The 13,758-nt window shown below is 36.8% G+C and overlaps 1 protein-coding gene across 1 annotated transcript in view; it reads left to right on the forward strand.

Annotated features, from left to right (window-relative positions):
* The window catches only part of HUNK (hormonally up-regulated Neu-associated kinase), a 132,847-nt gene extending 120,313 nt beyond the window's left edge, over window positions 1-12,534 (forward strand). Inside the window, exons 9-10 of the mRNA XM_027875563.1 lie at window positions 3,145-3,322; window positions 10,338-12,534. Of these exons, the coding sequence (XP_027731364.1) occupies window positions 3,145-3,322; window positions 10,338-11,005 (846 nt within the window). The 3' untranslated portion in view covers window positions 11,006-12,534. The remainder of the gene's footprint in view (window positions 1-3,144; window positions 3,323-10,337) is intronic.
* Window positions 12,535-13,758: the final 1,224 nt, after the last annotated feature.

The following is a 13,758-nucleotide window of genomic DNA, read 5'->3' on the forward strand; positions in this document are numbered from 1 at the left end:
TTTCCCAATTTGTCCTCCTCTCTATCATCCCCTGCTCTCTTGTACCCTTCCCCCCCATTTTATTGTAAGGTAAGACAGATTTCCATACCCAATTGAGTGTGTATGTTATTCCCTCCTTAAGTTGAATCCTATGAGAATAAAATTCACTTATTCCCTCTCACCTTCCCCTGTTTCCCCTCCACTGTAAGAGCCTTTTCTTTTCTGCTTTTTGTGAGATAATTTACTCCATTCTACCTCTCCCTTTCTCCTTCCCCTGGTATAATCCTCTCTCACCCCTTAATTTTATTCTCCAGATATGACTCCTTCATCTTCAACTCACCTTGTGCCCTCTTATCTATCTATCTATCTATATACATACATATAATTTTTTCCCTCCAGCTACCCTAATACTGACAAAGGTCTCATGAGTTACAAATATCATCTTTCCATGCAGGAATGTAAACAGTTCAACCTTAATAAGTCTCTTATGATTTCTCTTTCCTGTTTACCTCTTCATGTTCCACTTGAGTCTTGTATTTGAAAGTCAGATTTTCTATTCAGCACTGGTCTTTTCATCAAGAACACGTGAAAGTCCTCTATGTCACTGAATGACCATTTTTTCCCCTGAAGGATTGATTATACTCAGTTTTGCTGGGTAGGTGATTCTTGGTTGTAATCCTATCTCCTTTGCCCTTTAGAATATTATATTTCATGCCCTGCGGTCTCTTAATGTAGAAACTGCTAAATCTTGTGTTATCCTGATTGTGTTTCCCCAGGCCTTGAATTATTTCTTTCTGGCTGCTTGTAATATTTTCTCCTTGGCCTGGGAACTCTGGAATTTGGCTACAATATTCCTAGGAGTTTTCCTTTGGGAATCTCTTTCAGGAGGAGATCAGTGGATTCTTTCAATTTCTATTTTGCCTTCAGGTTCTAAAATATCAGGGCAGTTTTACTTGATAATTTCTTCAAAGATGATGTCTAGGCTCCTTTTTTGATCATGGTTTTCAGATAGTCCAATAATTTTTAAGTTCTCTCTCCTGGATCTATTTTCCAGGTCAGTTGTTTTTCCAATGAGATATTTCACATTGTTTTCTAATTTTTCTTTCTTTTGGATTTGTTTTACAGTGTCTTGATTTCTCATAAAGTCACTAGCTTCCAATTGCTCTATTCTAATTTTTAAGGAAGTATTTTCTTCAGTAATCTTTTGGACTTCCTTTTCCATTTGGCCAATTTTGCTTTTTAGGGCATTCTTCTCCTCATTGGCTTTTTGGACCTCTTTTGCCACTTGGGTTAGGCTATTTTTTAAGGTGTTATTTTCTTCAGTATTTTTTTTGGGTCTCCTTTAGCAAGCTGTTGACTTGTTTTTCATGATTTTCTTGCCTCGCTCTCATTTCTCTTCCCAGTTTTTCCTCTACTTCTCTTACTTGCTTCTCAAGATCCCTTTTGAGCTCTTCTAACGCCTGGGACTGATTCATATTTTTAATAGAGGCTTTGGATGTAGGATCTTTGACTTTGTTTTCTTCTTATGGTTGTATGTTTTGATCTTCTTTGTCACCAAAGTAAGATAATATAGTATGACTCTTTTTACGAGGTTTGCTCATGATCCCAGCAAATTACTTGAGTTTTAAACCCTTTGTTAAGGTAAGAGTCTGTTTCCAATGTGGAGAATGTACTGTCCCAAGCTTCAGGAGTTTGTACAGCTGTTTTCAGAGATACTTCTAGGGACCTGTAAATTTTCAGTTCTTCCAAGGTGCTATGATCAAGGGCGAGGTGTTTACTTCCTTCCTAGCCTGTGCTCTGGTCTGTGAGTAACCACAAGCAGTCTTATCTGTCTTGGAACTGTGAGGTGGATTTCCTGTCCACTACTACTACAAGCTCCACCACGCCAGTGCTCGTCCTCACCCCAGGATTGCCACCCAGAACTGTGACCCAGATCCAAGCACAGGCAAAGCAAGAGATTCCTGCCTCAGCACTGGCAAAGAAATTCCTGCAATCCCTCTCTGATTAGCCACCCGATTCCCCCTCAGTCTGTGGGCCAGAAGTTCATGAAGCAGCCGCTGCCTTGGGCCACGCTGAGGACTTACGGTTGGGATCTAGCTTTCCCTCTCTCACCACAGACACAGACTTTTCCCACTGACCTTCTAAGTTGTCTTCAGCATTCATGGGTTGAGAAGTCTGGAAACTGCCATGATTCAGTCCTCTGAGGCCTGCTCTAGGTTCGCTGCGGCCTGTGAGCCTATGCTGCACTGCGCTCCTCTCCTAGCCTAGTGCACGCTACCTTTCTGATCAATCATCCAGGTTGTCTTGGGCTGGAAATTTGTTTTACTCTGTCTTTTTGTGGGTTCTGCTGCTTTAGAATTTGTTTAGAGCCATTTTTATAGGTATTTAGAGGGGTTTGGGGGAGAGCTCAAGCAAGTCACTGCTTTCACTCTGCCATCTCGGCTCTGCCGCCCCATATTCAACTCTTCATTTGGGGTTTTCTTGACAAAGATACTGGAGTAGACTGCCATTTCCTTCTCCAGTTCATTTTATAGATGAGGAAACTGAGGCAAACAGGGTTAAGTGACTTGCCCAGGGTCACACAGCTAAGTAAGTGCCTAGATTTTATTTGAGATCTTCCTGAACCCAGGACAGGCACTCTGTCCACTGTGCTACTTCGCTCCTATCCAGCATCTTACAGAGCAACTAATTTGTAGTCATAATTCTGCTATTCACTTCCTTGACTCTCCTTAATGGTTGTTGGCTTAAAGTAAATTAGAAGCTTTTAAATTTAGTGCTGCCCTTGCAAAGGAAATGCTATAAACAGAATCTCAGAGTATCACTTCAAAGGCAGATGGTTGATTTGTGATAACCTAGATTTATAAGTCCTAACTTCAATCAGCATGACCCAGAATAAATGACCTCACAAGAATGACCTTGCCCTGGGGTAGAATTCCTTGAAACAGCATGGTTCAAAGTATCCAGAAGTCATCAAATCCCAGGAGCACAGGGAAGCAGAATTTCAGGGGACATTTAATTCCCCGGATTAACTGACTTCTTTTTCTTTCTTTATATACAGCCCATAGTGTGATGCTCAGATGGTCCAACATTTCTTGTTTGTTTCTGTTTTAAAGAAGAACCAAATTGATTTTCTGTGTGTGTGTGTTTCTCTCTCTTGATTTAAAGGAGAAAAAACTTAAAGAGCAAGAGAAGAAAGGGGATTTTCTTCATCAGCCATTTCCAAAAACGCTAGATAAGAACCTGACTTCATACAAGCAGCCATCTGCTTGTCTCATCACACAGATTCAAAACACCAAGGCCAGAAAGGACCAGAAAACTACCAAGCTTACTTTCCCAGAAAAAGGTTAGTCAAAAGCAATTTCCTTCATCAATCATCCTAGGTGTATTTATTGAATGCCTTCCATATGCCCAGTGTTATCCTTGGTCCTGTTAAGATATAGAAGTATGATGCATAGTTCCTACCCTCACAGTTTACAGTCTTATTGAGGAGACAAGGTTAAGGCACATAAAATAGAGAACAAGTACATGTCTGACTGTGTTGCCAATTATATGCACAACAGAAGGTCAAAGAAGGGAGATATCTGTGTGGGCTGGAGAAGTTCAAGGCTTTATGGGGAGGCAGAACTTGATGGATTAGGGAGGAGGGCCTGAAGTAAAGAAACAGCAGGAGCAAAAGCAAAGAGGCAGGAATGAGCATGGGGTGTTGGGAACAGGGAGACTGGTCTACAAAGAGAATTTTTTCAGCTGGGAGATTTGCCAGGGCCCCTAAATCACTCGTCATATCACACCACTTAGGCAGCTGCCTACACTGGGCCATTAAAACAAGTCATTTATACCTACAATATATATTTGGTAGAAAAAAAAATAGAAATGCATCATGTTGCAAATTGAACTTGAAACTTATCTTTTTTACTAAAAGCAAATTTGTGGGCCTTCCCCTTTCTTTCCTGGCATAAATTGCAAGCTAAGAATTTGACATTAATTAAAGATTAATAATGGATAACATTTACATAACTACTCTAAGCTTGTTTTAAAAATATTATTTTACGTTTATCTTGTTCTTTTCATTTTTTTATTTTTTTATTTTTTTGGTGAGGCAATTGGGGTTAAGTGACTTGACCAGAATCACACAGCTAGTGAGTGTTGTGTGTCTGAGGCGTGATTTGAACTCACGTCCTCCTGACTCCAAGGCCAGCCACCTAGCTGCCCCTCTTTTCATTTATTTTAACTTTTAAAATGCTTTACTGATTTTTTTTCATTATCACAACTGCCAACTTATCTTTCTCTTCCTCTCTACCATGCCTCCCCCAAGGAAAAGTCCTCCCTTGTACCAAATATGTATACTTAAGCAAAACAAATCAACATATTAGCTGTATCTGAGACTGTATATCTAATTCTGTGCCTCTAGTCCATTAGCTTTCTACTAAGAGATGCAAGATAAGTTTCATTTTCTATCTTTTGAAATCATGATTGGTTGCTCCTATAGTCAAAATGTCTTTCAGAGTTGTTTCTCTGTTACCATGGTCAAACACAAATTGTTCTTCCGGTCCTGCTCATTTCATTCTGCATCAATTCGTACATATCGTCCATATATCTGAATCTACCATAGCCTTCATTTCCATTGCATTCATGTTAATGACAATTTCTTTAGCTGTTCCTTAAATAATAGGCACCCGTTTTGTTTACAACTATTTATTATAATAAAAAGTACTGCCTTAAATATTATTGTATTCATAGGTCCCTTCCCTCTATCTTTTACCTACCTGATACTGGTAAGAATGGGGACTGTCCCTCTGATTTCACAGGTATAGAGAATTCCCAGGTAAAGAAGCTCAAATTAATTATCTCCGTATAATGCAGGTTATTCCCTATTGTGTAACCCTCAGAGAGTTGCACTTAAAAATTAAAGTGATTTGATGTCTTGTCCAGGTATCTTATATTTTTATAAATATGAATTTGTTAAGTTATCCATTGGTATAAGTTGCCATGTAATTAGGCAAAATGATGTCTAAATTCCTTTTGTTTCCTCATCATTAGTTGTGATTTCTCCTTTTATATATTTTTATATTGGTGATTTGATATTTCCTCCTTTAAAAGTTAGTTAATGGTTTTTCTACTTCATTAGTCTCTTTAAAAACTTCAAAAATTTATTTATTCATCAAACTTTTTCAATTATATCTTTCAAAATTTCTTTTTTTGTGTTTATGGCTTTTCTAGCATCTCTCTTTTGTGGATTAGTATGTTAGATATAATTTTTCCCCTTAAAAACTGCTTTGGCTTCATCTCAGAGGTTTCTTAATGTTCATTATAATATTCTTTGATAAAATTTTCTATCACGTCTATAATTTGTTTTTTGACTCACATACTCTTTTGTCTCCAGTTAGGCCTTCTTTTCTTTAAATTACCTTTATTGATTATGATTTTGTGTTATGAGTAATGGATGTGTTTGATTTTTCTACATTTATTTAGGTTAAGAGTGCCATCCAGACCCAAGAAATATGTAAATTCCTTTTAATTCTCATTCAGTAGTTACCAGAGAACTATCATTTTCAGCCTTTCTAAAATGTTATTCATATTTTTAAATCTTTCCATACTTATATTTTGTTTAAATATAGCTAAATAAGAAAGGAGCAAATTAAGATTCTTCAAAATTACTGTTTTGTCTGTTTTTCCCTGAAGTTCAATTTGATTTTCCTTTAAATATTTAATCTGTTTCATTTGGGTTACATATGTATTTAATATTTATTTTACTTCATTTTCTATGTTACCTTTACATAAAATATAGTTTCGTTGCTTAATTCCTTTTACTGTTTACATTTTCACTATTCTCTTGTATGAGATCATGATTGCCACTCTTGCTCTTTTAGATTAACCAGAAATGTAACACATTCTACTCCAATCTTTCATCTTAACTTTTTGTGATACTTTATATTCCAAGTGTTTTGGAAGGAAAGAAGAAATGATTGATTAAGTGCTTATTATATGCCATCAACTGTCTTAAGAGCTGGAGATAACAAATACAAACAATAACAAAAATATTTCCTGTCCTCAAGCAATTTACATTCTAATGGAGAAAGACATACAAAAAAGAAGCTGAGAAGCACAGTGGGGGAGGTGGGATGATGGTACTTGGCTGGTGGGGTGTGATTTTGAAGTCTGGAAAATCACCTATAGGGCTGAAAGAGGAATGAAGACAGGCCAGCCTGGGCCCCTTTTTAAAAAGGAGTTTTCAGAAGCAACTCACCAATGAGAGAAAAAGGAAAATCTTGTGGAGAGATATTTTATGAGCAGGCCACAGGTGTGGTAAGGATATTCCAGGGTAAGAAGGAAAGTTTCAGGATAAGAGAAAAGTAGAGGCATGATTTTGAAGTCTGTAAGGTCAAGAACAGGTTCAGTAGGAAAATGTTAAACAAAATATTGTTAAATTTTGCTTTCTGTTCCATTCAGCCACCCTCTGTTTTATGAGAATTCCCATTTCATTCACATTCATAGATATGATTGTTAGTTTTTTTCCTTGCATCATATCCTTTCTTTGTCTGTCCCCTGCTCCTTTTATAAGGAAAAAGAAAAGTGAGACAAATATATTGGCATTAACAATTCAGTTATTCAGTTGTTCAGTCTTTCTTTTTTTTCAGTCATGTCTGATTTTTCGTGATCCCATTTAGGTTTTTCTTGGCAGAGATACTGGAGTGGTTTGCCATTTCCTTCTCCAGCTCATTTTAGAAATGAGGAAATGAAACAAACAAACAAACAAACAAACAAACAAACACAGTTAAGTGACTTGCCCAGGATCCCACAGCTAATAAGTGTCTAAGGCCATATTTGAACTCATGAAGATAAATTTTTCTGATTCCAGGCATAGCACTCCATCCACTGGCCCCACCTAGCTGCCCCTGGGATTACTAATAGTTATCTATAATTGAAATAGTCTGATCTCATCCTTTTGCCCTTCCTCTATTCACCCAGCCCATATCTAAGTTGCTGGATCTTAATCTTTTTTCCTTTTAAGCTCCCTTCATAATGTGACCTCCATAGTAAAAGGAATTGTTTCTGATTATTTCTTCTTCAGTTCTACACAGCCTTTTAAACCTTCCTCTTCCTTCTCTGTATCCCCTTCAATTTCCCAACTGATTTTAATTTATTTCTACATTCCATTCTTCATGTGTGTCTTCTTCTCCACCTTCAGATAAAAGTTCATAAGATAATTGCACGCCCTTACCCCCTGCCTCCATGTTTATATGTTCTTGTTATGATGCATACCTATGTTGAAGAATAGTGCCTCCCTCTTCTTCATTTCTTCCTTTCTATATGCCTTTTCCCTTTGTTTTTCTTTACTCTCTTAAATCAAACAAAACAATAGATTCCCTTCAAGACTTGAGGTTTTCTTTGGCTTAGAAAAGGTGAGGTTTTGAAGGGATAATGATCTTTCTCCCTATTAAGATGTAAACATCTAATTATTATTTAGTTCTCTCAAATTGCTCAAGAATAGTTACCTTTCTGGGTTTCTCTTGTTTCTCTTCTTTGTGTAGAAAGAGGGGAAAGAATGGTCCCCAGCTCTGTTTTTCTCAAAAGGAATACTTTAAAGTCTTCTATTCTATTTTTCCCCATTTTCTCCTCTATAACATTACAGTCATTTTAGGGATAAGTTTTCTTGGTTGTGTAGCCAGGTTTTATGGGATTTACCACACTCGCTTGTAGGTTACTCCTTAGCCTGCTACTTGATTTTTTTCCATTTTTATCCTTGTTATATAGAAGTTTACAGTTATTTAGAGGGTATGTTGGATGTTTTCTTTCTAATTAATAAAAATATAACCTCTTTTTATTCATTAGTTAATTAAGTCCCCCAACTAGTTCATTAAATATCATTTATTTAATATACTGGAGAACTTTCCTTTCCTAATAGTAGTTACTCATACACAATTAATGAACAAATAAAAATGAGTAATAGAGCAAAGACAGATAATTATTTACAATATTTTGGCTAGGGCAAATGTCAAAATTAGTCACCTCAAATCCTTACTATAACAGCAAATGACTTATCTTCACTTGTAAAAATGAAATTCTGCATCTCTCTCAAGACATCAGATATAGTTTCTTCTCAAAAAATTCTCAAAATAAAGGTGAAAACATCTTCATTAGAAAAGAGCTATCCATATTCTTTACCTTTCTTTTCCAGTTTCTCTCCAACATTCTCTTTACCAGACTCATTTCCTTCCCATAAATCAAAACTCTAAAATACACACTCTTTTCCTGACTCCATAGGGCAAGGTATCTCATAATAAGACATTTTTTTTCAATTGACTCCCCAACTGTCAGTGCAAACTGCTCTTCCCTCAACATCCCATTTGGACTTTAAAGATACTGTAACAATATCTATAGTTTCTTTGAGAAACTTTTAAGAACCAGCAGTTACAGGCATTTTTCTTTTGTCCTTTGGGATATCATACTCCAAAATTTGCTTTCTTTAAGTTAAGTTGCTGCCAAATTTTGTGTGATCCTGATTATGACTCTTTGGTACTTGATTCTTTCATACTTTTTTCCTGGTTTCTTGTGAGACTCTTTCTTTGACCTGAAATCTCTAGATTGTGTCTATGATATTTATAAGTGTGTTTAATTTGGAGTTTCTTTCATAGAATTGCAGAATTTTGAATTTGGAAGGGCCCTCAACAGCCACATGGTGCAGTCTAAACATAAAGAAATACTCAATATAGCATGTCCAAAAATTGATTATCCAATCTCTGTTGGAAGACCTCCAAGGACAAAGAGCAGTCCATTCATTTTGAGACAGCTCTACTTGTTATGAAGTCTTTCATGATATCAAACAATAGTTTAGCCTCTTTCCAACTTCTACACTTTGCTCTTGGTTCATCCTCTGGAACCAAAGAGAACACCTCTAATTCCTCCCCAATATGACCACCCTTCAAATATTAAACATCACTATTTTGTTTCCCCTAAGTCTTCTTTTCTCATGTCATGCAATGGAGACCCTCCATCATCCTGGTTGCCTTCTTCTGGATACTCTTCTGTTTATCAATGTCCTTTATAAACTTCAAAGCCCAGAAAAGAAAATATTACTTTATATGAAGTCTGACAAGAACAGAGTACAGTACAACTAATACCTCCTCTATTCTTAGAACCTATGCTCCTTGATGCATCTCAATACCCCTTTTTGGGTGCCATGTCACATTGCTGACTCCTTATGCTGACACTCAACAGGCTTACAGATCTTTTTCAATACAGTTCCTGTCTATCTATGAATCCCCCATCTTGTACTTAAAAGGTTGGTTTTTCTGTTAAGTGCAAGACTTATAATTATTTCTGAATTTTGTCGTATTAGATTAAACCTAAAGTTTTAGTCTCTCAAGATTTTTTCCCATTTTCTTTTGTAGAAAGATACTTTTGTATTCTGTCTATCATACAGGTTAAAAACTAGCTTACCACCAAGGTAGAAATTCTGAAAATCAAAGAGATAAACAAAATTGAAAACAAAACAAAAAACCTATTCAATTATAAATAATACTAGGAGTTAGAGTTTTGGTTTTTTTTTAATCAATGGACATACTATTTGCTAATCTGATTTTTTTTAAAAAAGAAAAGCCAAATTGTTAATATCAAAAATGAAAAAGGAGAACTCACAACAAATGAAGAGAAAATAAAGGAAATTATTTTAAATCATTTTGCCCAATTAAATGCCAACAAAAAATTATTTTTAAAACACTTAATTTTATTTGTGCATAAATGGTTTTTGATCATAACAACTTCAGAAGACTAATGATGAAGCATACCTTCTACCTCCTAGATGAGAGGTGATAGAATATAGGTACAACATAAATTTGTTTGCTTAACTATAATTATTTGTTAAAAGAAGGCTTTATTTGGAAGGGTTTTGGAGTGTGGAATGGGAAGATTAGTGGTAAGGAACTGAAAGGAAGGAAAGAAGGAAGAACCACACAAACATTTAAAAAATACACAGAAGAGATAAGAAGGAAGCTCAGATGTAGGCTCAGAAAAGCACAGCCGTATGTAGTAAAAATTCTGTATACATTATTATTACAATAACATATAATTGTTATGATTGATATACTGTATGTGTTGAAATACTTATATATTAAAGTATGTATTAAAATATGTACTAGATTCATGTTTTTTTTTAGATTCATGGTTTCTTATGTGATCATATTTTTCTGGCCTTTATATGTGGAAATATTTGTTTTTGTTGACTTATAATTTATAATTTTTAAAAAGAAGAAGGAAGTTAGTTACACTCTTTCTTCCTGTCCTCATTTATCCTGTTGATATCAGGCAAGTTGTATCAGGCATTTATGGCTTTTTCTATAATTTGATTTTCTTGATTGCAGATTCATTTCGTGGCCTTAGCCCCTTCCACGAAGCTGCTATAGGAGCCAAGACTGGGTGCATTGCTTCTTGTTCCTTGGAATATCTGGAAATTCAACATCCCAGGACCCCAAGAATTATGAAGAAGCAGGAGCTTCATCAGCAAGAACCTGCAAGCATGGGAATCCAGTCAAAGGAAGCTCATTTAATCCTAGATGTTGTGCGGTCCTTTGAATCTGTTGATCGAGAGGACCAAATAGAACTGCTCTCTCCAACTCATCACTATAGGATTTTGAGTTCACCCGTGAACATTTTACGAAGAAACTCTAATGAGAGGACATTATCCCCAGTCTTACCACTGGGGAGCATCTCCCCTAGCAAAGCTCCCACTCACTCTACTCCAGTCTCTTTTGCCTATGAAGAAAAAAATAGCCCTTCAAGGGAAGAGGGTATGTGTTCCCCTCCAGCAGTTCCTCCTAATGGCACCACACATCCTCTGGGGAGTCCAAATTGTGTGAAAAGTAGAGGCAGGTTTCCCATGATGGGAGTTGGACAAATGTTGAGAAAGAGAAATCAGACTATTCAGTCCTCCACAGACAAGCCTTTGGAGACCCGGCTGCCTCCACTACATCAGATTAATCCAGGAAACATTTCATTTGATACCAATGACAGTGTGAAAGGCCAATGTTAATTTAGGTTGTCAGAGCTCTAGTGTCTCTTAGGATTTGAACGTTTCACCACAAAGGGAAAGTATTGTTACATAACTCTGCATATCTGCTAGAATGTTATGTCTGGGGAATCTTGCATTGATTGCCTTTCACAGGCTCATTTTATGAGATGAGAGATAGATAAGCTCTTGATATATTTTGTGTTTAAAAAAAACAACAACTGAAGTTCATCAGTGTCTTTGAAGCCTATACAGAGAAACATATTGGGGGTGGGGGAGGAATTTTATGTATCATTCAACCCCTCTTCCTTCATCACCATCCCCTTTGAGAGTAAGAACTTCTGGGTGTTGACAGTCTATGTGTATCAGATTAACCAGATAATTGTTAGGTTTCTCCTCAATTTTGTCTTATGTAGACACTGCCAACATCTATGTGTTTCTGAGTGGAATCTTTTCATTCTACTATATGTCATAATCATGTGTAAACAGCTATATCAAATGAACATTCAGGTGGCAGAAAAGTTTGATTCACAAAAGCTTTCTATGTTTAGTGAAGTGGTCCTAGATTTTGCAATGGAGTGACTCCATTACAATGTCATGGCATTCCAGTAAGATAAGAACTAGAGTTCAATGCTCTGGTTTATTGACACAGGATGTCACAATTAAGCGATACAAGCAACCTTGATGCACTGTTGAGCCACAGACACAAGACAGAGCCACCTCCCCAAAGAAAGGACTGTTGGACTGAGAATGAACTGAATTTCAAGAATTAATATGAAAAAGAAGACAGGAACTCTGCTTTCTAGAGCAAGGTTTTGCCAAAGGTTTCTGTTATTGTTGTTTGGTTTGAGGTATTTGACCCTCCTCCCATCCTTACCTGAAACTAGTTAATGGGTGAATCATTTCTTTTTCCTTTAAAAATTTTTATTACAAAATTCATATTAACAAACATAGACAAAGAACAGAAGAGGGCTGTATATGTAACTGTGAACTTCTGTTAGTATAGTTTGTGTTTCAAGTTTAACGTGGTAGTGACAAAAATGTCCTGTTTGTGCCCCTTTTTGAAATTCCTTCTGCTCTTATGTGTATTTTTTAATGTTTTGCTGTTAGTCCATTCTTTTTTTTCCTTCCTATCACTATTCACTGATCCTCTTCCCACCTCAGCTTCCAAAATAGCAAACCACTCTTTCACAAAAGACATTTTCATCATGAGATTCCGAACACAAATAGCATAACTGTTTTAGAAGAGTTGTTTGGTAAGCTAAAAAATGATTCTACTAAGCTCATCATGGTTTTACTGGGAACTTTAAAAAGGTTGCTAAAGGTTATAGTCGTAGAGATGGAAGGGACCTTACCAACAGCTTCATCTTAAAGAGGAGGAAACAGAGGTCGTTCACTAATCACATAGTAAGAAAGAGAGCTGGAATCCAGTCTTCTTTTGGCTATTCCAGCTAGGTGGTGGAATAGATAATAGAGTGCTTGGCTTAGAGTCAGAAAGACCTGAATTCAAATCTGGCCTTAAACACTTAAGAGCTGTGTGACCCTGATCAAGTCATTTAATATGTCTGTGTCAGTTTCCTCAACTGTAAAACAAGGACAATAGCATTACCTTCCTCCCAGGATTGTTGTGAGGATCAAATGAAATTTGTCAAGTGTCTGGCACATACTAGGCCAATTATGGCCTATGTCTATCCATCTCTTATACATGGATTGCTATGTGTTTTGCAGGGGTTGGGGTGGGGGTGGGGGGTTAATCTCCTGCATTTGTGTGTTCTGACACACCCATCTTCTAACAAGCTAGCTTGGGACATTCCAGAATGTTTCTCAGACATTTGCAGTTGGTTTCCTCAAAAGGAGCACTAAAGTGGAAATCTTACACCCAGAAGGATAAACCATCTCTGTAGCAGTGTTATTTCTAGACTGCCAAGAAAGGTAGCACATTCTAGAACAAAGCTGTCTGTTATGAGCTGTGAAAACAAATTTACCAGGCATATGCCATGTTTAAATCCATTGTCTCCTTTAAAGTATTGCCCTTGGTTGGGGGCAAAGGGGAAGGGTGGGAAAGGCTAGGAGGGAGGGTAGACACTACCCTCCTAAGTTTTAGTTCTCTTTTCCCCACACAGATTTTCTGAGAATTTTAAAAGATTGAACCAAAGCTGTGTGCATTGAGGCTTTTGTCTGGGCTGTTATCTTCACTGTATCTGATTATTTCCAGCTTAAGCTCTTTGCTTTAGTTACTTTCTCCTCTTTGCTGTTGATTTTGCTGCTGCTTCATGGAATCATAAATGGACCTTGACCCTTTGGGGAAAACAATTGGTAATCAAAGGAGAGTGAGCAGAGTTGGAACACTAACATGATTAGCTTAACATAGGTGTTGGATAACTTGGAGAGATGGGTCACAGGCTCAGGGAAAGTCATTTGCCTATTGAATACGGTAATCACAAGCCAGAATCCCATCTGTGAACACTCCACTGAAAACTAGTCAGGGACCTCATCTTCTCTTAGTAAACAGACAAATAGTCCCTAAAACAATGTGGGAAGGGGGACTAGGGGAAGAATTAAAATTGTTCCCTCCCCACCGACCGTCAAAGAACTAATATTCTACTAGAGAGATACAAGTTTTCATATAAGTAAATACAGAAAATAGAGAAAATAAATACAAAATTATATGGGGAGGACACAAATACATGGAGAAATCAGGAAAGCCCTCTGAGCCTAGAAGGAAACTAAAGGTTGTAAAAATGAGAACATGCCATACACAGGATTGCTCGTGCAAA

The sequence above is a fragment of the Vombatus ursinus genome, unplaced genomic scaffold, assembly GCF_900497805.2.
Source record: "Vombatus ursinus unplaced genomic scaffold, bare-nosed wombat genome assembly UNPS02014809.1, whole genome shotgun sequence".
Taxonomy (NCBI): Eukaryota; Metazoa; Chordata; class Mammalia; order Diprotodontia; family Vombatidae; genus Vombatus; species Vombatus ursinus.